This window comes from Hylobates moloch, unplaced genomic scaffold, assembly GCF_009828535.3.
Source record: "Hylobates moloch isolate HMO894 unplaced genomic scaffold, HMol_V3 SCAFFOLD_14, whole genome shotgun sequence".
In the NCBI taxonomy this organism is placed as follows: Eukaryota; Metazoa; Chordata; class Mammalia; order Primates; family Hylobatidae; genus Hylobates; species Hylobates moloch.
Window position 1 is genome coordinate 81,890,607 of NW_026652289.1, and position 24,784 is coordinate 81,915,390.

A 24,784-nucleotide genomic window follows, 5' to 3' on the forward strand; every position below is an offset into this window, starting at 1 on the left:
TGGAATGTCAACTCCTGCTGGAGTTCCCAGCCTGCCAGCCTGCCCCGCAGATTTCAGATTTGCCAGCCTCTGCAGTCATGTGAGCCAATTCCTTGAAATAAATCTCTTTTTATATATCCTATTGGTTCTCTTTCTCTGAAAATTCCTAATACTGTAGTTTTTTCATCTGGTGATCCATTTGGCTATCTCACTAACTTCTGAGTTGGGACAGCCTGAAAATCAGAAGTCATGTGTCTCTTGGACCCTCCATCTCAAAAGCACAGCCCCATGCCAAAATATGCCTTCATGTTAATAGCGCTGCCCAGCCCTGTTCAGTTTTCTGAGATCCAGTTCCTACAAGACTGTGGCGCTCAGTACTTTTCATCTCACTGGGTTCTGTGCCTCTGAGGCTGTTGCCTCTGAGACCAGATCCCGGATCCTTACTTTGTGGGCTGCTCCACCCCTGCTGTGGAAATCACACAGAAGGCGGACAGTACATGTGGACAGGTCAGACAGACACACCGATTGGCCAGCTGCAGCATGGGGAGCATGGACTCTGCCCACAGCTGTGGCGAGATGGCTCTGTGGTGAGATCTGGGCTTTCTTGTGTGCTGAGGAATGAGAGCGTTTGCCATCCTTATCCAAGCTGCATCACTCAGGGCTGGCCCCTCTGAGGTTGCACTGTGGGCGCCACCCCAGCCTCTGAACGAGAATTGGCATACCAGCCAGATGCCTGGGTGATCTGTGCATGTGCTACAGGTTGAGAAGGTCTGTACTGGACACCTCCAGAAGGACGATCTGGGATCAGGGTTAGACAAGGCCCACGTCTGCTGCCCAGCCCTCTCCTCTTTGATGTCCTTTCTGCACCTGACACCTCTTCTTGACGTTCCCTTTCCTTGGTTTATGTGGTAAGACCTCCCTGTCCACAACAGGAATGATCTTATCCATCTTCTTCACCTACCATGTATTAATAGTTCCCTGCGCCTTAAATCCGTGTTTCAAAACCTGCTTCCCCAGCTCTCCAAAATCAGCCAAGTGAGAGGTTATGGGCACAGTCTTCCACAAGACTGCTCTCACTTCTGACACCAGCCACAAATTCAGGGGTCCTCAGGCCCATCCTTACTTCTTACCAGCTGGTCAGGGGTTCCCATGACCAGTCTTAAATCAGATAATTTGCTAGAATGACTCACAGAACTCAGAACAGCACTATACTTAACAATGACAGTTTCATTATAGCAAAAATTTACAACCCGGAACCAGACAAAAGAAGGGACACCTGGCCAGGCGCGGTGGCTCACGCCTATAATCCCAGCACTTTGGAAGGCCGAGGCAGGCGGATCATGAGGTCAGGAGATCGAGACCATCCTGGCTAATAATGGTGAAACCCCGTCTCTACTAAAAATATTTTTTAAAAAATTAGCCGAGCATGGTGGCGGGCGCCTGTAGTCCCAGCTACTCAGGAAGCTGAGGCAGGAGAATGGCGTGAACCCTGGAGGCGGAGCTTGCAGTGAGCCGAGATGGCACCACTGCACTCCAGCCTGGGCGACAGAGTGAGACTCCATCTCAAAAAGAAGAAGAAGGGACACCTAGGGTGAAGTCTGGGAGGCTTCCAGATGCAAAGCTTTGGCATCCTCAGAGATGCATTATCCTCCCAGCATCCAAGTGTGACAGTAATCAAAGAGTATTGCTGAAAAAGGAAACTCACCTGAGTTTCAATGTCTAGAGTTTTTATTTGGGATTCTTTGTGTAGGTATGATGCATGATGAATTGAATCAGTGAATTGATTAAATTGTTGGCCATGTGATTGAGCTCAATATCTAGCCTTCCCAGAAGTCAGGCTGGTAGCCTATGTCTCCTGTCTCAAAGCCCCAACCCTCTAGTAGCTCGTTGGCCTCTCTGGCATGACCAACCTCCATCCTGAGTCATCTGTTTTGCATAAACTTTGGAACCCACCATGAATAACAAGGACACTCCTATCACTTGGAGATTCCAAGGATGTAGAGGCTCCCTCCAAGGTACCAGAAGGCTAGTCAAGTTCTTTATTATACACCAACTGATTGCCATGACTTAGTGGTTAATAAAGAGTGGGGCTTGGGGTTCCTTTAGATTTCAGGCCTGACACAACCCCTTGGATATAGACTACATGAAATGAAAGTGTTAGGAAGGGTGTATGCATGCTATTTGTTTACTTTGAAGAGTGACACTTGGAACCAATGTCAGTTTTACAGGCTGCCCTGACTTGCTGGGGCACAGACTGTGAAGTGCATATTCAGAATGAATGAGGTGTTACCCTAGAGCAGTGGCTCTCAGACTTGCAGGCATCAGAATCTCCTGGAGATATTTTAACATGCAGACTTCAGGGTCCTGCCCCTGAGTTTTCATTGGTCTGGGGGAGGGCCCAAGAGTTTCCATGTTTTTGGAGTTCCCAGGTGACACTGATGCTGCTGGCCCAGGGACCACACTTCAAGAAGCCCTGGAATAGACTCTGTGGTGGGTGTTTCAACTTTGGATTCTTGGCCATAGGTTTTTACATTACAATGACAGAATGGGAAGTTTGGCAGGAATAAAGATGACTTCCACCCACAGGCTCCCGGGGAGGTCCTTCTTCCCTGGGCCCTGGCCTGGTGCCTCTGCCTAGCAGCTAGCTAGCATTCAGGTCCCAGGTCTCACATTTTGGCTGGACTTTAGTGGCAATTGGTGGGCATGTGCAGGCTGTTCTTGTGGGGGAGGGAGTGCTGCCTCCACTTGGGCTGCTAGGCTTGGGGCCTGGTCACCTGGGGCCACTGCCCTTCCCTCAGTCTTGCCAGGCAGGCAGGGGTGTGAGGGCTTGCCACCGGGGCAGAAAACATCGAATGATTGCAGTCGAGGGGTCATTAGGATTACTTAGTGAATAGCCATCAGGGCTTAAAAAAGTAGGTTCAGGAGCAGCCTGGGAGGGCAGCTGGGTGTGGTTTCCTAGTTTGAGGGGAAAGCATGAATCAACTACTATCTCAGGTAGGGGCTCCGGTGCAGGGACCCTGCTCAGGCCAGTTAAGTGACAGTGCATGTGGCCTGGAAATCCTGTTTTCTCTCATGTTCAGTGAGGGTGGAATTAGGGGTGTGTGTGGGGACCTTGGGGGCGCCATGTGATGATTAATTGTAGTCTGTCTCAGTTGTGGAAGCTGCTAGTCTGTTTTCCTGGGACGTCATTGTGGGATTTTTATTATTGATTTCAACAGTGAGACTGCTGGCTCATTATGTGACAAGAAATCAATGTGGTGCTCCACGTTTGAAGCAGGGGTTCTCCATGATGTGTGGGCCCTGGACCAGCAGCCTCAGCATCCCCTGGGCGTGTGTGAGCAGTGCACACTCCCAGCCTCCCCCAGACCTGCTGAGCCAGAAGCTCTAGGGGTGGGACCCAGCCCCACAGGTGGCTCTGCTGCATGGGAAGGAACTGTTGGGATGCAAAGCAGGCCAGAGAGGGCAGGAGCAGACAAAGATCTGAGGCTGAATATGGACCCCTCAGGGTGCCAGCTGTCACCCCGGAGCACCCTCCTACCTGGGGAAGCTTTAGCAACTTTCCTGGTTGCAAGCCAAGGCCTAGGGACTCCACCGCTGGTGACCCCCTCACCTGACCCTGGCTGTGCCCTTTGGCTCAGGGCTGGGCCCAGGAGGCTGGAGAGGTGCCAGTGTTCATCGCCAGAGGCCGCTTTGTCCCTCCCTTGTGTCCTTGTAGGCAGAGCCCTCACCCTGCTATGCTTTCCCACCACCCACCAGACACACCTCCTTGCCCAGGCCTCAGTGTCTGACAGATGGCCTGAAAACATACATGTTTTTTTGTCTTAAAAAACTATTTTTTTTTTTTTTAAATCTACAGACTCTCCCCTTACTAGGTTTTTCTTGGGGAAGAAAATGTTGCTTAGTAGACAAATGTCCCCAGGTCTCCTTCAGGGAGGATGAGCATCACCTGCATTGAGGAAGGTGTGCTTCAGCAGAGACGCTCACTTCAAAGTGAGCCTCACCAGCAGCCACAGGGTGCATGGCTAGGACAGGAGGCAGTGGTGCTGAGCTGAGGGGTGGTGGGAGCAGCTCTGGAGAAACCTGGGGGGGTGGGGGGTGAAGCCTCCACCCCAGCAAGCGATGTGGGGCCTCCCCACTGGACTGGGGAACTGTGTGTGAGGGTTTGGGGTGCAGAGACCTCAGGTGGCCTTCAAAGGAGGGGTGGCCAGAGGCCCAGCAGGTGACTCCCACACCTCTTTTACATCATCTCCTACTGAACACCCCAGAGTTCCCTGCTTCTTACAGTGGTAACATTTGTTGAGAAGTTGTGCATTAAATAGACCAGGCATGGTGGTTCACGCCTGAAATCCCAACACCTTGGGAGGCTGAGGCAGGCAGATCGCTTGAGTCCAAGACTTTGAGACTAGCCTGGGCAACATGGTAAGACCCTGTTTCTATAAAAAATACAAAAATTAGCCAGGCAAGGTGGTGTGTACCTGTAATCTCAGCTATTTTGGAGGCTAAGGTAGGAGGATTGCTTGAACCTGGGAGGTGGAGGTTGCAGTGAGCTGAGATCACACCAGTGCACTCCAGCCTGGATGACACAGAGAGACCCTGTCTCCAAAAAAAAAAAGAAAGAAAGTTTTGCATAAATAAAGTTAAATTATTTCAAATAAAATTATTTAAAATTAAAGTTAAATTATTTCAAATAAACTAGGAGAAACTTGCTACTTAAAGACATCTTTTGGGAGAATTTTTATTCAGAAGATAATCATTTATCAAAGTGATTGAGTAACCTGTAATTTATCCAGTTGAGTTTAATTTCAGGATTTGAGTTTCATGTTTACCCTTTTAGCAGCTATCATTGAACCTCTCTTGGTAGCTCCAAAGCACACTTAAATATGAGATGCAGCCCCTGCCTCCATTGGCTTATGGACTGGGTGGGTGTGTAGCCACCGTGTACAGAAAGTTAAAGATGGTTCTAGGGACCAGGCAAACAGCCTGGGGTGAGTTGCCGGAAGGATGATGTGAATCATTGTGTGAGATTACAGGTTGCCGATCACCATGGCCAGTGCCTCTGAGGGTTTGTTGGGATTAGAGGGGCAGCTTCCAGACCTTTCAGGAGAGGAGGGTCTTTATATGTCTTTTGTAGGTGAGGACCTGAGGCAAGCAGGGAGAGATAGCCAGAGTTACGTGGGGCTGGAAGAAATCAGGCCAGAGTGACTGGGACCCTTGACTCTCCTTGTTAGAGGGTGTGTTTGTCCATTTTGTCGTCTTATAACATAGTACCACAGACTGGGTAATTTATAAAGAAAACAAATTTATTTGGCTCAAAGTTCTGGAGGCTGCGAAGTCCAAGAGCATGGTGCCAGCATCTGGTGAGGGCCTTTGTGCTGCCTCATAACATGGTGGAAGGCATCACGTGGCAAAGAGACAGAGAGACAAGATAGGGGCTGAACTTAACCTCTTATGAGGAGCCCTCTCCCTGGATAATGGCATTAATCCATTCCTGAGGGCAGAGTCCTCATGGCCTAATCACCTCTTCAGCATACTGTCTCTTAATACTGTTATAATGGCAATCAAGTTTCCACATGAGTATTGGTAGGGACTTCTGAACCATAGCAGAGGGACTGCCTTCCCCATGGATCCTGGTGTCCTGCACCCTGGGCCCAGTCCACTCTCTGGTGGCACCTCTGGTTTTGCCCCCAAGGACTCTGGGAGCTCTAGCCAAGGCAGCTGGTGCTGTGCTTGCCAGCTCTGTGCTTTGACAACAACTTCTGCCTTCCCCACACTGTCTGAACTCTAGGGTCTCCTCTTTGTTTTGGTGTTGGGGGACTCTGGCTCACCACAGAGCTCCTCTCCAGGCACTTCCCTCCACAGCACCTGGGAAATCCCCTTTTCTGCCTCCAAGTGACCTATCTTCTGAGGGATACTTGGGAATTAACAGAACCTCAGCTATGGAGAAGCTCAGAGGATTGGGAAATTGAAATCATAGGTCATCCTTGAATGGTTAGCTTTTGAAAATAATTTTGCATTTTTCCGTGGTATGAGTTGGTTTCCTGTCTTGTCTCCACAATGCTGAACCAAATCAGCAAAGCTGCACTTTGAAACTTTGACAGTTGAGCTTCCTGGTCTGCGATTAGAGCCCTCAAGATAGCACTGAAGCATTAGGTTAATGGTGGGGACAGAAGCCCAGACTCTGTCTGGAGTAGGGGCCCTGGAGGGACACACACCCACTTCCTTCTTGGGTCTGTCCTATATGCAGGCATTTTTTTTTTTTTTTTCTGAGATGAAGTCTCCCTCTGTTGCCCAAGCTGGAGTGCAGTGGAGCAATCTCGGCTCACTGCAACCTCCGCCTCCTGGGTTCAAATGATTCTCCTGCCTCAGCCTCCTGAGTAGCTGGGATTACAGGTGTGCACCACCACACCTGGCTGATTTTTGGATTTTTAGTAGGGACAGGATTTCACTATGTTGGCCAGACTGGTCTCAAACTCCTGACCTCATGATCTGCCCGCCTTGGCCTCCCAAAGTGCTGGGATTACAGGTGTGAGCCGCTATGCCTGGTGCATGCATTTTTTAGAAGGACCTTCAGATGATTTACTATTGTTGATCAAGGAAGAATATGAAGCGGGGAGATATGCTGCCTTGAAAGTATCCTTTGAACATGCAGTCTTATTTCAGCTGCATGTCAGGGTGTGAAAAGAAGGGAGAGCCGTGTGTATGTGTGTGTGTGTGTGTGTGTGTGTGTGTGTGTATCAGGGTTGCTGCTGAGGAGTTGCATTGCTTCCCTAAGGCCCACCAGGGACTGTGAGGGGGTCAGACAGGGCCTTTGAGGTTTTATGTGTTATTAAAGAAGGTCTCATCTTATTACCACAAAGACCTGGGATACCTGCAGTGGGGAGTGGTGGAGGAGAGGCTGTCAGGCCAGCCCTTAACAGCGTAACTCTCTCATTCCTTCCTCAGTTCCTCCTTATCCTCCTGGCATCCAGCTCCCCATTAAAAACTGTGAACCCTGAGAGATGATGGGGCCATGGACCCTTCATATTTTTGTCATATTCAGTATAGTGGTTCTCAGCCTTGGCTGCATGTCAGCCACCCAGAGTGTCCAAATTCTCCTCACCCAGAAATTCTGACCTCATGGAGCTGGGACAGGATCCAGGAATTGATATTTTTTAAAACTCCCCAGGTTGATTCTAGCATCCATCTGGGGTTTAGGCCTGAGGACCAGAGCCCGCCAGTTTTCGTGCGGTGTGACCTTTCCTGCTGATGATAATGCTGATGATGTCAGGCCTAGCTGAACACTGATGGGCAGTGTCTGATGAATCGAATGAAGTAAAAATAAGCAGTTTTAACTTAATGTACCTCCCCAAATCTGTAAAGAGATCCATGGAGGACATCGGTGCTGTCCAGGATGGAGTAAGCCCACTATCGCCCATTCCACTCACGGATTAGAACTCAAAACTCTGAACAGAATGAAAAGCAACCCCATTGGGAAGGGGGTTGGAGCTTGAATGCCCAGCACATTAGAATTGAGTTTCTGTGGCTGGGTTTTTTTTCCCTCCTTTGATCTGAGTGCTGACTGACTTGGGAAATAGCACAGTGGGCAGAGGCAGCAAAACTCTGTGAGAAACCCGTCTTTGTGGCCAGAGGGTTGAAAAGTGGAACGCTGCAAGCCGAAGAGTAGGAGGGATCACTGTTTTGTTTTGTCTTTTCCTCTCTCTTGGCCCTGCCAGACCCAGAGCAGTAGCACCTACTACCCTGAGCGAAAATCCAACTCTCTGGGTGGAGGAACCGGTTGTTGTATAAAGGTGGTGGGAAGGATCCCCATTTTTTTCTCTTTCTCCTTCTGCTTTGCCCTCAGCAGGGGCTGCAGTTGCAACAAACTATGAAAGAGTGTGATGTATTAGGCTAAAACTCTGAGAGAGCCCCAACTTTATGGGCAGAGGAACCAGGAAAAGGGGCATCTGGTAGTAGAAGAATATGGAAGAAATCTTGGAGAGGGGAAATCTGGAAAAGAGGTTTTATTTATGTTTCTGAACCAACTCCATGTATGGGATATACCCAGAGAACCATAGCAAAGGCTTTGGAATTAAGCTGCAATATAAACCATGGCCCAGGTCCCAGACTTAATCCCCGAATAGCTCGTGCTTGAAGCCAACTCACAGAGCACAACGAAGGGTTTTGAAACCGCACTGACATTAGCACCATCCCCTAACGAATGGGAGCCAGAGCTTGTGTTCTGAACCTGAGTGGATTGATCGTCTGATGAAGCAGACACATGAAAATCAACATGCTCTACATTCTCAACATTCTCTCTCATTCAACGTTTTTAATTAGCTTTAAAAGGTACATATTAAAATGGTATGGGATGCAATCTACAATTATTTGGGATACAAAGAAGCAAAAAAATCTGACCAATTCTTCAATCAATTAAAAATATTTTTGAAATGACAAGTTCTCAAGGGAAAAGGCAATTAACAAATGTCAACCCTGAGATGACATAGATGTTGAAATTATCAAAGACTTTAAAGTGACTGTTATAACCATGTTCCATGAAGTAAAAGATAGACACATCTGAAATTAATAGAAACAGAAATTCGCAGCAGAGCAATATGTACAAAAAAGAAAAAAATAGGAATTTTAGAATGAAGTAAAAATATTACTGGATGAGCTCAAAAGCAAATGTATATGACAGAAGAAAGAATCTAAGTTAGCTCTAAGTAGATCAATAGAAGTTATCCTGAATAAAAGAAAAACGAGTTTAAGAAATGAGTAGGTCAGGTGTGATGGCTCATGCCTGTAATCTCAGCACTTTGGGAGGCCAAGGTGGGAGGATCATTGAGCCAGGAGTTTAAGATCGGCATGGGCGGTATGGTAAGACCTCTTCTCTACTAAATAAATAAGTAAATAAATAAAATTTTGCTGAGCCTGGTGGCACACACCTGTAGTGCCACCTACTCAGAAGGCTGAGGCAGGAGGATCACTTGATCCCCAGAGGTTGAGGCTGCAGTGTGCCATATTTGTGCCACTTCACTCCAGCCTGGGTGACAGAGCAAGACCCTGTCTCAGAAAAAAAAAAAAAAAAACCAATTATTTAAAAAAGGTATCATTTACAATAGCATCCCCCCAAAAAAGAAAGAAATACGTATAAATAAGAAAATATGCAAGATCTGTATGCTGGAGACTAAAGAATACTGATGAGAGAAATCAAAGACCCAACTCATGGAAAGATATATTTATATTTTGGAAGATTCAGTATAGTTGTGAATTCTCCCCAAATTGACCTATGGATTCATTGCAATCCCAATCAAATTTCCAGCAGGATTAAAAAAATAGATATTGATAATGGGATTCTAAAATTTATATAGAAAAATAAGGGATCAATAGTGCAAACAATGGTTAGATCCCAGGTGAAAAAATATTCCTGATTGGGAGAATTTCCCAGAAGATGAAAAACAAGGGAACTCTGAACTTTAAATAAAGGGCACATGATCCTTATGGACTTCCTTAGCTCGCTAGGGCTGCTATAAGAAGTCCACAGACTGGGTGGCATAAACAACAGAAGCTTACTGTTTCAGTTCTGGAGGCTGGAAGTCCCGGATCGAGGTGTCCTCAGGACTAGTGCCTCATGAGGGCTATGAGGGAAAGTCTGTCCCATGCTTCTCCATTTGCTTGTGGTGGTTTGCTGGCGATCTTTGATGTTCCCTAGCTTTTAGAGCCCTGCCTTCATCCTGTTTCTGTGACTGTCTCCACAATTCCCCTCTTTAGAGGGCACCAGTCCTATTGGGTTAGGGCCTACCCAAATTACTGTATGTCAACTAATTATATCTGCAGTAATCCCTTCTTTCTTTCTTTCTTTCTTTCTTTCTTTCTTTCTTTCTTTCTTTCTTTCTTTCTTTCTTTTTCTTTTTTTTTTTTCTTTCTTTTCTTTCTTTCTTTCTTTCTCTCTCTCTCTCTTTCTTTCTTTCTTTTTTTTCCTTTTCTTTTCTTTTCTTTCTTTTCTTTCCTTTCTTTTTTTTTTTTCGAAAGAGTCTCACTCTGTCACCAGGCTGGAGTGCAGTGGCCCGATCTCGGCTCACTGCAACCTCTGCCTTCCGGGTTTAAGAGAGTCTCCTGCCTCAGCCTCCTGAGTAGCTGGGACTACAGGTGCGTGCCACCACCTGTATTTTTAGTAGAGACAGGGTTTCACTGTGTTAGCGAGGATGGTCTCTATCTCCTGACCTCGTGATCCGCCCCCCTTGGGCCTCCCAAAGTGCTGGGATTACAGGAGTGAGCCACCACACCCAGCCGCAGTGATCCTATTTCTAAACAAAGTATATTCTGAGGTATGGGGGATCAGAACTTAAACATACGAATTTTGAGGGGACATAATTCAGCCATAACACGGATGTGGCTTATTTTAAATTTACACAGTACTGTATGCACTTGGAAATGACTAGAAAAGTATGAAAATCACAGGGCAACAAGCAGAAACAGATTTTTCCCCCTCGAGTCTTGTGGCCACTTCTCTGGGGGTGACAGATTTCTTTGTCTCTGAGGATGGATCTGGTAGAGGGTGTATTTAGCAGTGTAATTCTTCGCACAGGGTCCTGGCAGCTGCAGAAGCTGCTCCCCTTTCTCCAGCATGTTAAGAAAAAGGTCAGTGCTGGTATTGTTCGGTGTTCAGTTGCACTCTCATCTGGACCCTGCTTTTCCCCTAGAGGCATCCAAGAGCAAACATGGCATGCAGAGGTAGACTTTGCCAAGGCACCACTATTTCCAGAAGTTCTTGTGGGAGAGAGTTGACTTCTTACTGTGAGATGTAACCCAGGAAGAACAGCAAATACCTGCCAGGCCAGAAGTGCACACAGTTACTCTTTTCCTGTTACGGCATTAATGCTGCTTTCAGGTGTGGACTACATTGTAAGATACTGAAAATGCCATTTCCTGGAGACTAGTATTGATGATGAAGGTCTGACAGCAATTTTAATGATATTTAAAGGGCAGATCATCACCCTTTGCTTATTTTGAGATGAGGATGCAGTGGGGCAGATGTCCCAGCATATTGAATATCCAGAAGGAAGAAGTTAGGCCCAACATTAACCCCAAGCCTCTTCCAAGGGCTGCTGAGACTTAACACCCTTCCCACCACAGAAATGTCACCTGACAGGTATGGCTGCCCAAGGCTTCCCGGGCTGCAGAGGGCTTGCAGTCCACGGTGCTCGTCTTTTTTATGTTATTTGTCTGTAGAAGTACTGTAGCCAGGAATGACGAGAGGAAGGAAATAGGTACCATTGTCCCATCACTCGAAGGCAGCCCTTGCTAACGTCTTAATGCATTTCTTCACAGTTGATTCTATCTTTATTTGTTGTGAATAAATCATAACAATGCATATTACATGCTAAGCCTTTTGTAAATATTTCAGATGCCACAAAATTGTCTTGTGGAAGTGCTAACACTGATTTATCTAGCATCCTGTTATTGAAGGTTTAGTGTGTGCTCAATATTTTTGTCCATTTCACTGCCATTTTCCAAAGAGAAACACATCCCTTTGTGACCCTAAGCTAGGTTAGAGAGCCTTGCTTGACAATGTTGGATATCAGTATGGTTTTTGGAAGATTAATTTATTAGTGTCCTTTCAGAGCTTGCGGTTGCCTGTGATCTTGAAGTGAAATACTTATTCGGTGACTTTTGTCTGGAATGCTTGGGCTGATTATACAAGCATTCTCCAGGATTGTTCAAACCCACATGGTGTATAGTGTATAGTGAAAGCAACTAAATTATATTTGAAAGGAACAAAATAATATTATCTTTACAACATGTGAGACCAAATGGGGGACAAGACTGGTGTCAGGAACAATTTGGCTGAGTCTGTTTCTCATTTGTATAATACGTTTTCACCCAGCCTGTATTGTGGTCACTGAATAGCTATTTTTCATCTGGTCTGCTATATTACTAGCTCTTCTAAGCACCAGCTAATGCTATTTTCCCATGCAAAAGAAAAACATGGTTTAGAATAAGGATACTGGAGCTCTTTATTGTTGACAGTGAGCCTTTATGTCTCACATCTAATTAGAATGTTTCAGGAGGCGAGTGGTGAGCACGGTGTCGGGGGCCGCATTTGCTATTGATTTATGTGCTGTTATAGAATTAATTGAGTCTGGACATGGGGACTCATTTTCTTGGACATGTAGCAGGTAATCATGCTTCTCCTGTACATTTGAATTGCTTTCCAGATGGTGTGTTGTACAGGATTTATCTTTAATATGATTGACTAGAAGCAAAGGACCTGAGTATGTTTGCATTACATGCTCTGCAATGCAAAGCCCCCAGCCCCCACTGTAGAGACGGTTAACTCTCTCCTGGCCACACCCCTCCTGGGCTCATCTGAGGACCTGGGCCTTGGATTGACACGTATGCAGCAAAGACAGCTTCAAAGGGTCCTGGATAAAGGCTCTGGGAGGGGAGAAAAGGCCTATAGTATATTCTGAGGGAAACACAGAATAAACAGCATTACTTATTATGCAAAACCAGGACATAATGTGGGTTCAGCAGGGGAATAGTTAGTGTCTTAGTCAGCTCAGGCTGCTATATCAAAAAACACCATAGACTTGGTGGCTCCAACAGCAGACATTTATTTCTCACAGCTCTGGAGGCTGGGAAGTCTGTGATCAAGGTATGGGCAGATTCAGTGTCTGGTGAGGTCTGTCTGCTTCCTGGTTCATAGGTGGCCGTCTTCTTTCTGTGTCCACACATGGTGAAAGGGGCAAGGCAGCTCTCTGGGGTCTTTTTCTTCTTTCTTTTTTCCTTCCTTCCTTCCTTCCTTCCTTCCTTCCTTCCTTCCTTCCTTCCTCCCTCCCTCCCTTCCTCTCTCCCTTCCTCCCTCTCTCTCTCTTTCTTTCTTGTCTCACACCGTCACCTGGGCTGGAGTGCAATGGCGTGATCTCGGCTCACTGCAACCTCCGCCTTCCAGGTTCGAGTGATTCTCTTTGCCTCAGCCTCCCAAGTAGCTGGGATTACAGGTGCATGCCACCATGCCTGGCTAATTATTTTTTGTTGTTGTTGTATTTTTGGTAGAGATGGGATTTCACAATGTTGGCCAGGCTGGTCTCAAACTCAAGACCTTGTGATCTGCCAGCCTCAGCCTTCCAAAGTGTTGGGATTACAGGCGTGAGCCACCACGCCTGGCCTGGGGTCTCTTTCATAAGGGCACAGTTCCACTCATGAGCTCCACCCTCATGACCTCATCACTCCCCAAAGACCCCACCTCCTAATGCCATCACACTGGGGGTCAGGATTTCTACATGTAAATTTTGGGGGGGGGGTGCAAACATTCAGTCTGTAGTGGTCAGATGATATCTATTCAGCTGGGAAATAAGATGTAGCCATTAAAATGATACCTATGGAGAGCTTGTGTTGCTTACCGCATGTTAGAACAACATGGATCTGTGTTTACAGTAAGGTCTCAGCTATGCAAAAGAGATGCACAGATAAAAGACTGGAAAGAAAGAAACCACCAAACGAACATTGGCTTTCTATGGGTGGAACAACTCTGAGTGGGCATCCATTCTTCTCTATATTTCCTATTAAGAACACAGAGGAAAACAGATTGTAGTCCTCGTTGCTGGGAAGGAATGCGCCCTCAGAAGCAGTCACCCTCTGAGTACAGAAGTCTGCCCACATCAGTTTCACAAATGATGTGCTAGATGATTAGTCATATCTCCGGCTCTCTCCTGCCCTCCTACAGGGCAGCTGTCCCCATATAACAGTTGTATCCCTAGAAGGAGTATGCAGTTAAAGTAATTGGAGATTCTTTGACCAGACGTTTTGAGAGTCTGGCAGCCCAGAAAGGTGGGATTTGGCAGCTATGTGGGACCTTCCTTCAGGCACTAAAGGGCTTCCTGAAAAAGTTGCTTATACATTGAGGTGTCTTAAATGGAATTCTTTATCATCAGGCTGCAAACTGCTTCTGTGCAAAAGGCAATGTGTTAGTTCCTTGCAGGAATATGCTTTTAGTGAACTAAATGAGATACCAGAAATCCAGTAGGAGAACTCTTTCTTTGAAAGAACCGCTTATTTCTACCTACGTTTTTGCCCACCTTTCCTTCTCACCTCCCTTTGGCCACACCCCACTTTTGTGTCTTGGCAGTTATCTGCTGTGCTCTGAATAGCCCCGTCCTGCCAGGCCACCCACCTTTGCCCTTGTTTGAAGAAGCTGGGGACAGTTGTCCTTGCTGTCCACCCCCTGGAGTAGGGGAAGAAGGCTTGGAATGTGGTGGGCCTAGGCTTCTCGGGGAGGGCCTTGTATTTGTTGACAAGGAGGTCAGATCCATTCCCTGGGCCGTCATCAGAGACCTGCAAGCATCTACTTAGGGCAGAGTTTTCAAGTGCAGTCTTTGGATCTCCAGCATGAGAACCACCTGCAGCTCTAGACCTGGCCTTTGGCCCACAACCTTGGAATCTTGGGCCATGAACCTGCACACTCTCCAGGTGGGCCTTGTGCCCACCAAAGTGGACAAATCACTGCATTGGAGGAGTAACTCTTGACTTTCCACAAGGACCTCTCCCCGCTTTCCTCAGTCCCTCCAAGATGCACCCATATCCCACTGCAGAGATGCAATTTGCATACACAGCCAGGGACAGTGTCACCTGGCCACAGCCACTCCCAGCCACCTGTGTCAGCAGAGTTCCTCATTCCCATCTAAGACATTCACCTCATCAGGCATCTCTCCTGGACCATTTCATTGACATTTTCCTTAACTCCCTTTATGTAGTGTTTATGGAGTTCAGGCCTGCACTGGTTACTCTCTTCTTTAACTCACTTCAAGCCCTGCAGGCACATACTGTCATTTTCAATTTCCTAAGGAGGGGAAGGCCATCTCTCCATTAAATATCTTGCCCCAGGCCTCACAGTAAACAGAGGTCTGAATTGAAACAAGGACCTTCAGTCTTCATCTTTAACAGGCGGGCTCTTTGTCTTATACCAAAAGTGCCCCAGTAGGTTCAGTGTAATTCTGCGGAGTCTTTGAAGATGTGGCTGCCTTCCTGGGCAGCTGCTGTGGGTCCCTTACTCTTTGTACTCATGGGAAAGAGAACTGGATCAGAATGTCTGTGGTGTCAAACTCAGGAAAAGAGCTGCCGTTAGCCAGTGCTAGCATTGTAGTCATGGTGAAAAACGGGATCATTACTAGTCCACAGCCAAGCCATATTGCAGGCTGAGGCAACAGGAAAAATCAAGATTACCAATCCTATCTTCATTTAAAATTTTGATATTTTGTTCATCATGGATTTATTTTGCATTAGTTTTGATTTCTAAAGCATTGCATTAAAATATTATTTATTTTTGATTGCTTGGGTTTTGGGGGCATCCCTTGTCTCTCCCTGGTTCAGCCATCGTAAAGTGAAAGCATTTTCATTGCAATGAGGAATAAGTCAATGGTGCCTCTTAGTGCTGTTGTTAACTGCACAGGGAAGTGCAGGGCAGGGTAGTTGGACAAGATGACCACATGCCGGAAAGGGGAAGCAAAATGGTGACTTCTGAAGGTGACATCATTTACCTAGAAAAACATTATCAACTAAAAACTATTAGGATTTAAAAATAGCTTAGTAAAATCTATTTTTACAAAATCAATATCTTTTTTTCTGTATGCCAACAATAACCAGGTAAATATATAAGGAAGAGAAGATCTATTCGCAACAGCCACAGAAATATTATATTTCAGAAAAAACTTAATATGAGATGTCTACAGCTATAAAGAAAATTACAAAGCTGTTGAGAGACATGTAAGGCTTGAATAAATAGGAAGATTTTTTTTGGGTGAAATTGGGTAAAAAGACTCAGTGTTGTGAGTATGAATAATTTCTGAGGCCGGGGCACGGTGGCTCACTCTTGTAATCAGCACTTTGGGAGACTGAGGTGGGCTGATAACTTGAGGCCAGGAGTTGGACACCAACCTCGCCAACATGGCAAAACTTCATCTCTACAAAAAATACAAAAATTAGCCGGAGGGTGGTGACACATGCCTGTAATCCCAGCCACTCAGGAGGCTGAGGCATAAGAATCACTTTAACCTGGGAGGCAGAGACTGCCATGAGCTGAGATCGTGCTACTGCACTTCAGCCTGGGCGACAGAGCGAGACCTTGTCTCAAAAGAAAAAAAAAAATCCTTAAAGTAATTTATAACCTAAAGTTACTCCAGCCAAAATTTCAGTGGAATGTTGGGAATACTTGGAACCACTAACTCCTAAGTTCTTTTGGGAGAATAAATGTGAAAATAGTAGGGGAAGATGAAAAAATGAGAATAATGAGAGAGAACTTGCCTTATGTCATATTAAAATATGCTCTAAAGTCATAATAATGAAAATGGCATGGTACTGTTGCTGGGCAGATAGAAACGATGTAGACTAGAAAGTCCAGGGACAGATCTAAGTTTAAGTAAGAGTTTAGTGTATGATGGCTGGGCGTGGTGGCTCACACCTGTAATCTCAGCACTTTGGGAGACCGAGGCAGGTGGATCACGAGGTCAAGAGATCGAGACCATCCTGGCCAACATGGTGAAACCCCATCTCTACTAAAAAAAAATACAAAAATTAGCTGGGCGTGGTGGTGTGCACCTGTAGTCCCAGCTACTTGGGAGGCTGAGGCAGGAGAACCACTTGAACCTGGGAGGTGGAGGTTTCAGTGAGCCGAGATCACACCACTGCACTCCAGCCTGGCAACAGAGCAAGGCTCAATCTCAAAAAAAAAAAAAAAAAAAAAAAAAAGAATTTAGTGTATGACATGCAGGGTGACCAGCCATCCCAGTTCCTCTGGAACTGAGGGTTTCCTGGGACATGAGACTTTGAGTGTTAAAGCTGAGATGGTTGGTCACTGTAAAACGTGAGAAACAGAATGGTCTATTTAGTAAAGGGTATTGGGTTACCTGAGTAAAGCTGTGGTGCCCACACTTTGCTGTATATTGGAATCACCTGGGAAACTTTTATGAATACTGACGCCTAGTTCCTATCTGAGACATTCCAGGTTCATTGGTATGAGGTGTGACCTGGGCATCAGGATTTTTAATGGGTAACAAAAGTTGAAAATCACTGGGGTAACCATCGTGGAGAACACGAAGCTGCTCCCTACCTTGTATGTGTACACTTTCTGATGGGTTAAATATTTCAATGTCAAGAATAAAGGATTCTAGACAGTGACTGGATTTGCTTACTCCAAGGGAAGAGGTTTGACCCCTCGCATGAAAAGTCTGGAACTTCTGGAGCTAGGGGCAGGTGCAGCACAGAGACTCAGGGAGTTTCAGGGGAGCACCTTATTCCTGTGCCTCTAGGAAGGGTGGACATTTTCCCTGGAAGCAAGCAGATCTGGCTGAGGACAGCCTATCTCTGTCATACATAAAAAATACAGGCACCTCTTCACATCTCAACAGTGAAGTCCCAGATGACCACCCTGACTGCCTCCACCTCACCATAAAATCATCTCCCACTGTACCTTACACTGCCCAGCCATCCACCAGTTGCTGAGAGACCTGCACTGGTATCTCATGGGCCCTTTGTTGCCAGCAATAGCAAAGACAGGTCACATGCCACCTCTTGCTGAAAAGTGAGTTAGTGTTTTGGAAGGTCAAATGGAGGAACTAATTTATACCACACAGAAAAAAATATGAAATGGGTGCTATGAGTGTAAAGTTAAGTGATTTGGAGGGCAAATTTCAGAGATATTCCAGAAAGAGAAAAAGGCCATCAGGGAGAGAAATAAAAAAGAAATAGCAAGAATCTTCCTGTAACTAAAGTAAGATGTGGGACTTGATTCGGAAAGGGCTCACCAAATGAATCTCACATAAAATTAATGAGACCCTCATAAAATTTAAAAAGACCCTTATCCAGACATAGTTTGCTGGAATTTCTGAACTCTAAGAGTGGAGAGATAATTGTATCAGCTTCCAGACAGAAGGAATAGATTTTTGTACCAAGGTAAAAAGAATCTGAACAGTATTAAAGTGCACATCTGCGAGGCTGTAAGCTAGAAGATAGTGAACAGTGTTAGCAAATTATTGTGAAAAGGATACAATGCAATAATCTTATACCCAGCAAAGGTATCATTCTATGTGAGATCAGAGCCATTTTATAGACACAAAAGGGTTACCTCCTAACTAAACAAAATGACTCTAACAATTATTTTTACAAAATAAAAATGAAATCCCACTAAATAGTTCAAGAGAAAGAAACGCAAAAAGTATAGGAAGCAGTGGTAAGTTATGAATTGAGTAATTATAGTCCAAATTATATGGTTGTCGTAGTGTTACACATCTGGAATAAATTTTTGTGAAATCATTTGAAGGCTTGGAGAGCTAATGGGAAACACCAGTGGAAAATAAACTCCTGGTTCTGTTGCAGTTCTCCTACAATGTCCTCAGTGTTTTCATTTTTGAAAACTTGGATAACATATTAATAGGATCGGGACTGTTCCATGTTACTGTAATGTGTATTTTAGTCCTTATGTCTTATATTGGCCTAGAGAATGTTTTATTTAGTGTTGGTATACATATTTCTATGTGCGTATTACAAATTTTATCCCCCCAAATGACAGAGAATTTGAAGTTAAGATAGCAAGAGTACTGTGTACTTTAGTTTGTTCTCTAACAAGGATGTGCATACCTTCAATGTGCACAGCTTGGTGTCAGAGCCTGGCGAGATACAGGGATGCTGTAGAGATGGCACCACTATGCAAGGAATGGGAGCTGTGTGCTCATGTGCCAGTGATGTACCATCTGTCCTTTGCTGTCCTGACAGTCAAGACATGGACGTCTGGTTGCATGTTAGCAGCTGCATTCAGCACATGCTTCTGAGAGACCGTCTTGAGGAATGTAGTTACTGGAGATTGTGTCTGAGAGTTGTGGTTGCTAAGTCCCTGACATCACTCCTGCAGCCTGTCTCTTGTGGCTGGCTGTCCTCTGTGAAGATAAGAAATCTGGTGACAAGTTATGTGTGGTCTTTGAGGCAGCTCAGTGTTCTTGATGTGTCCTCTGACACATATGGGTTGCAGATGTCTTAGTGAGTGCTGGCCCCTTGCTCTCTTCTGGGGAACAGCTCTTTCGAATTGTCCTGTTTCAGGGTTTGAGAATGGGGTGACAGGCCCTGCAGGGTCCATCTCAGTGACAATTTTCCTGGTGTGGGACATCTTTGCTGTCTGTGGGCCACTCTAGGGGGAGTGCTGTGAATTGCTCCGCATACTAGTGATGCTCCTGACACACGGCCATGGACAAGCCTTTGCAGGTGGTGGAGTAAACATTGCTTCTTTAGATGTCAAGTGTCCTTGGAGTGAATTCACACGTTGGAAGCATGTGGCTCCATCAGTAATTGTGCCCACACTCTGAGTGTCTGGACTGGATGAAATAATTATCTCCTTCTTCGTTCTTTTGGGAATATTCATACTGCTGTAACTGTGACCATCTGGTACAGTCAGTCTCATAACAAGATGTGTTTTGGGCACCACTACAAACAAGGTGCTGTGTTTGGAGCTCTGGGGGATACACAATATGGAAGGCCTTGAGTTTGTGGCCTAAACTAAAGAGACAAGAGGGGAAGAGGAGGTACAGGAAGGCAAGATCAGAGCCGGGACAGTGACTGCTGAGGGTCACTGATAGCTCCTCTTTCATCTTCACTCCCTGCTCCCATCTGAGCCCAGATCCCTTTGCTTCTGCCACCTAAGGTGCTCGCTGAGCCACTTCTCCACTGTCCTCTCTACTGTTTTAGTTTAAGCTCTCCTTTTTTTTCTTTTTAAAAATTGCAGTAAAATAGACATAAAAAATTTACCATTTTAAACATTTTCAAGTATGCAAGGTCTTAACTGGACTACTGGAATATGTTTTTTTTAAATAATTGAACTATCATGCAAGCAAAAAGGCATGTGTAATGTAAGAGTACAGTTTAAAGAATATGACAAACATTTGGGGAAACACTTAGCTGAAGAAGTAGAATGTTGCTGGGTGCGGTGGCTCATGCCTGTAATCCCAGCACTTTGGGAGGCCAAGGCGGGCAGATCACGAGGTCAGGAGATCGTGACCATTCTGGCTAACATGGTGAAACCCCGTCTCTACTAAAAATATGAAAAATTAGCTCGGCATGGTGGGGGGGCGCCTGTAGTCCCAGCTACTTGGGAGGCTGAGGCAGGAGAATGGTGTGAACCCGGGAGGCGGAGCTTGCAGTGAGCCGAGATGGTGCCACTGCACTCCAGCCTGGGCGACAGAGTGAGACTCCATCTCAAAAAAATAAAAATAAAAAATAAAAAAGAAGTAGAACATTAAGCAAACTTTTGGACGTCCTCTGTGCCACTTTCCTGATGCTAGCCCCTTGCTTTCCCCTAGAAGAGAGAATAGCCTTTTCACTGGTCTCCCTGCCTCTAGCCTCTGTCCCCATGCCAGGCCCAGAGAGACAGGGCTAAAAGAAAAAATGTTGAAAATTGCTCAGTGACTCTGCACGTCTTAGTCTGTTTTCTGTTGCTATAACAGAATACCTGAGACTGGGTGATTATAAAGAATGCAGATTGTTTCTCACAGTTCTGGAGCCTGGGAAGTCCAAGGTCAAGGTGTCAGCATCTGGTAAGGGCCTTCTTGCTATGTCATCCCAAGGCAGAGGTGAGAAGGTGAGGGAGAGTGAGAGAGAGAGCAAGAGAGAGCTGAACTCACTTTTATAACAAACCCACTCTCACAATAAAGAACTTCCTCCCAAGATAAAGACATTAATCCATTCATGAGAGCACAGCCCTCATGACCTAATCACCTCTTAAAGGTCCCACCTCTCAACACTGTTGCATTAGGGATTAAGTCTCCAATGCATGAACTTTGGGGGACATATTAAGGCCATAGCAGTGTGGTTTGGGGGATAAAGTTCAGAGTCCTGGGCACTGGGTCCAGGCCCTCTCCCACTTTGGCCTTCCAGGTCTCTGCAGCTGCCCTATCACCCCACGATACCTGCAGGCTGCAGCTTCACCCTTTGTCCTCCCCATGGCTGAGCAGTGCTGTCCCCACTCCTGAGCCCTCCAGCCTGCCATGCTGGGGACTTGTGTTGAGCTATTCTGCACATTGCTCAGCCTGGATGGTTCTTGCACATCCAGTTCCTCTGTGAACATTGTTCAGTTTGAGGAGGAAGAGGAGGGAGAGGATGGGATAAGCCTGAAGTGGAAGGGACCCAAGATAGTCTTTGAGGGGCCATGGATTTAGAAGAGTTAATGTCCCTCCTCATTGGTCCTCATTATGTCGTCTTCTTTTTTTTTTTTTTTTTTTTTTTTTTTGAGACGGAGTCTCGCTCTTTCCCCCAGGGCCGGACTGCAGTGGTGCTATCTCGGCTCACTGCAAGCTCCGCCTCCCGGCTTCACGCCATTCTCCTGCCTCAGCCTCCCGAGTAGCTGGGACTACAGGCGCCCGCCACCGCACCCGGCTAATTTTTTGTATTTTTAGTAGAGATGGGGTTTCACCGTGTTAGCCAGGATGGTCACGATCTCCTGACCTCATGATCCGCCCGCCTCAGCCTCCCAAAGTGCTGGGATTACAAGCGTGAGCCACCGCGCCCGGCCCTCATGTCTTCTGAATGAAAGCTGCTCGTTTTCTTCTTGAGAGCAAACAACCTGATCTTATGACCATTTGTCTTGGTCACCTGGGCTACCCAAACTGAGTGAGAAGTCAGGAATCAGCCGGTGGGTTCTTGGGGAGAGGCAGGTGTCCTGGCGAGTTGCTGGTGCCTCCCTTGACTGCTTTTCCTGGAGCTCTGTGTGCCCTCGTTCTCCTTGGTGTGGATGCATGTTGTTCTGATGATGAGTCAGCGAGGGTGGGGATGGCGCACTGTTTGAATGGATGTGCCTTCACATTGCTGCGGGAGAACGTGGTGGGAGGTGCTGTGGTGAAGTGGCCCCACACGTGGCTGGGCTTTGTGGGGTTTTGACTCTGCCCTTCCCAATGTTCCTCCCCACAGTGGCTGCCTCTGGGTGATGATGGCTGCGTGAGCGACTGCCATGGCCCACCGGAAGCTTGAGAGCGTGGGGAGCGGCATGTTGGACCATAGGGCGAGACCGGCTCCTGTCCCTCACAGCCAGGAGCCCGAGAGCGAGGACGTGGAGCTGCCCTTGGAGGGCTATGTGCCCGAGGGCCTGGAGCTGGCTGCCCTGCGGCCAGAGAGCCCCGCGCCAGAAGAACGGGAGTGCCACAACCACAGCCCCGATGGGGACTCCAGCTCCGACTACGTGAACAACACCTCTGAGGAGGAGGACTATGACGAGGGCCTCCCTGAGGAGGAGGAGGGCATCACTTACTACATCCGCTACTGCCCCGAGGATGACAGCTACCTGGAGGGCATGGACTGCAACGGGGAGGAGTACCTGGCCCACGGTGTGCACCCTGTGGACACTGACGAGTGCCAGGAGGCGGTGGAGGAGTGGACGGACTCGGCAGGCCCGCACCCCCACAGCCACGAGGCTGAAGGCAGCCAGGACTACCCAGACGGCCAACTGCCCATTCCAGAGGATGAGCCCTCCATCCTTGAGGCCCATGACCAGGAAGAAGACGGTCACTACTGTTCCAGCAAAGAGGGCTACCAGGAGTACTACCCCGAGGAGGCCAACGGGAACACCGGCGCCTCCCCCTACCGCCTGAGGCGCGGGGATGGGGACCTGGAGGACCAGGAGGAGGACATCGACCAGATCGTGGCAGAGATCAAGATGAGTCTGAGCATGACCAGCATCACCAGCGCCAGTGAGGCCAGCCCCGAGCATGGGCCAGAGCCAGGGCCTGCGGACTCTGCAGAGGCCTGCCCACCCATCAAGGCCAGCTGCAGCCCCAGCAGGCACGAGGCGAGGCCCAAGTCACTGAACCTCCCTCCCGAGGCCAAGCACCCCGGAGACCCCCAGAGAGGCTTTAAGCCCAAGACCAGGACCCCAGAAGAGAGGCCGAAGTGGCCCCACGAGCAGGTAGGACTCTGGCTGTCCTGGGGAAGGGAGCAGAGGGGCCCGAGAGCAAGGGACCTCAGGGTACAGGCCTCGCAGATGCTGAAGCGAGGCGGTGGGGGGTGCTGGGTGCCTTACAGTTCTAATGGTGGCTGAGCTCTTCATTGGTCCAGTTGGGAGACATGTGGGATGCTCCGGCCGCTCTTAAACTCACCACTCAGACTCAGGAGTAAATCCAGTTGAAGGCTGAGTGGCGACTTGTGTCTCATAGAAGACACCCCTCCTTCCACCCTAGAAGAGAGGCTGGATTTCTTGCCCACTGCCCTGGGTCTGCTCATGGTGAGGCAGTATCTGTGGGAGAGCCCCTCAATCCTCAGGGGTATACTCAGGCGAGCAGGGCAGTGGCAAAGACGTGGGGGTGCTGGTGCTCACACAGTGCTGCGGCCAGTGGTGGGTGACCTGGTGCCTGTGGTCGGGGCCAGAGTGCATTTCACAGTGGATGCCTCTCTGAAAGCCCGGGGGCCTTGGCCTGATGGGCAATCAGCTGTGAATAACTATTTGGAAAAGGATTTTTTGAAGGTTTGACAAAACCTCCGGGAAGAAATGCATGCTAATGAGGGCAGTGGATGTCAGCATAACTGTATTTTAATTATAGCAAAGTCAGCATGCATTCTAATAAACACATTTGAAAAGCTGCCTTCCAAAAAAACAAAAAAACCCTCACTGTGAGTATATAAAGAAGATGTGATTATTGGACTTGTGTGAAGGAACTTCTATTTGGCCAATTATGTGGACTTCTGTCATATTTTTTTAAAGCCTTTACTATTAAATATTTTTTTTCTGAGAAGAGTTCATGAATTTGAGTGTGTGTGTGTGTGTGTCTGTGTGTGTGTGTGTGTGTGTGTGTGTGTTGAGAGCTTGGGTTTGGAATGGAAATCATTGGATTTTTAGCACTTGTATTTTAATTGACTCTTGGATTTTCAGCACTTGTATTTTAATGTCTTGTATTCTCTCTAAAGTACGTTAAGTGTCAGTTGACTTTGCTTTGGGGGTGTTCCTGTCATTCACAGCAATTCCATGTTTACAGGGGGCTGTGGGTTGCATAGGAGGTCCCATGGTACTAGTGGATGTTGGGAGAGTTCACCCCTAAGGCCAGGAGGCTCTGGACCGTGGGTCTGGGCTTTAGGCCAAAGCAAAGTGTTTCTTTGGTCTTTAGCAGGGCCTGGACTTGACCCACAACAGTAGTGAAGGCACCTCAAGGATTGACGTGGGCTGTGCAGAACGTGTGACATGCTGCGTCTTATTGTGACAAATGGCATCGCTAGCCAAGTTCTTGTCAAAGAAGATTATCTTTAGAGCGTGGTGGGGAGTAAGCAAGACCTGATATTTTCTGGTTTTGTGCTTCATGCTAACCATATGGTAATTTGGGTAAAAACACAGAGATCTTGCGGTTGGAATGCTGGGAGGTAAATGAGTGGGAATGAATGGATGGATGGATGGTAGTAGCTGTTTAAAAGGACAGGTGGAGGTGGGGGAAGTCCCCAGCCATTGTGGAGGATCAAGAGGAGGTCTGTTCTTCCCAGAAGAGGCATTGAATGAAAAAGTAGGTCGCTTCTCCCCTTAAGGAGAGTGTGTCCTTGAAGGAAATGCTCTTGTCCGAGACACTGGAAAAGTTCATTCAAACTGGTTAATGATTGTATAGCTTTTGTTTTGTTTTCTTTTACCCTCTCTCCTTCCCTTCTTTCTATCTTTTCCTCCTTTCCTCCCTCCCTCCCTCCCTCCCCTCCCCTCCCTCCCTCCCTCCCTCCCCCTCCTCTGTCCCTTCTTCTCTTTCTTCTTCTTCTTCTTCTTCTTTTCTTCTTCTTTCTTCTTCTTCCCTCCCTCCCTCCTCTCTCTCTCTCTCTTTCTTTTCTATCA

General features: G+C 47.1%; 1 protein-coding gene across 9 annotated transcripts in view; it reads left to right on the forward strand.

Moving 5' to 3' along the window:
- APBA2 (amyloid beta precursor protein binding family A member 2) overlaps positions 1–24,784 on the forward strand; it is a 237,897-nt gene that overhangs the window by 156,389 nt on the left and 56,724 nt on the right. For all 9 annotated transcript variants that reach the window (XM_032175896.1, XM_032175897.1, XM_058428014.1 and 6 more), the window contains one exon: positions 21,901–22,891. In XM_032175896.1, the coding sequence (XP_032031787.1) occupies positions 21,941–22,891 (951 nt within the window). In that variant the 5' untranslated portion in view covers positions 21,901–21,940. The remainder of the gene's footprint in view (positions 1–21,900; positions 22,892–24,784) is intronic.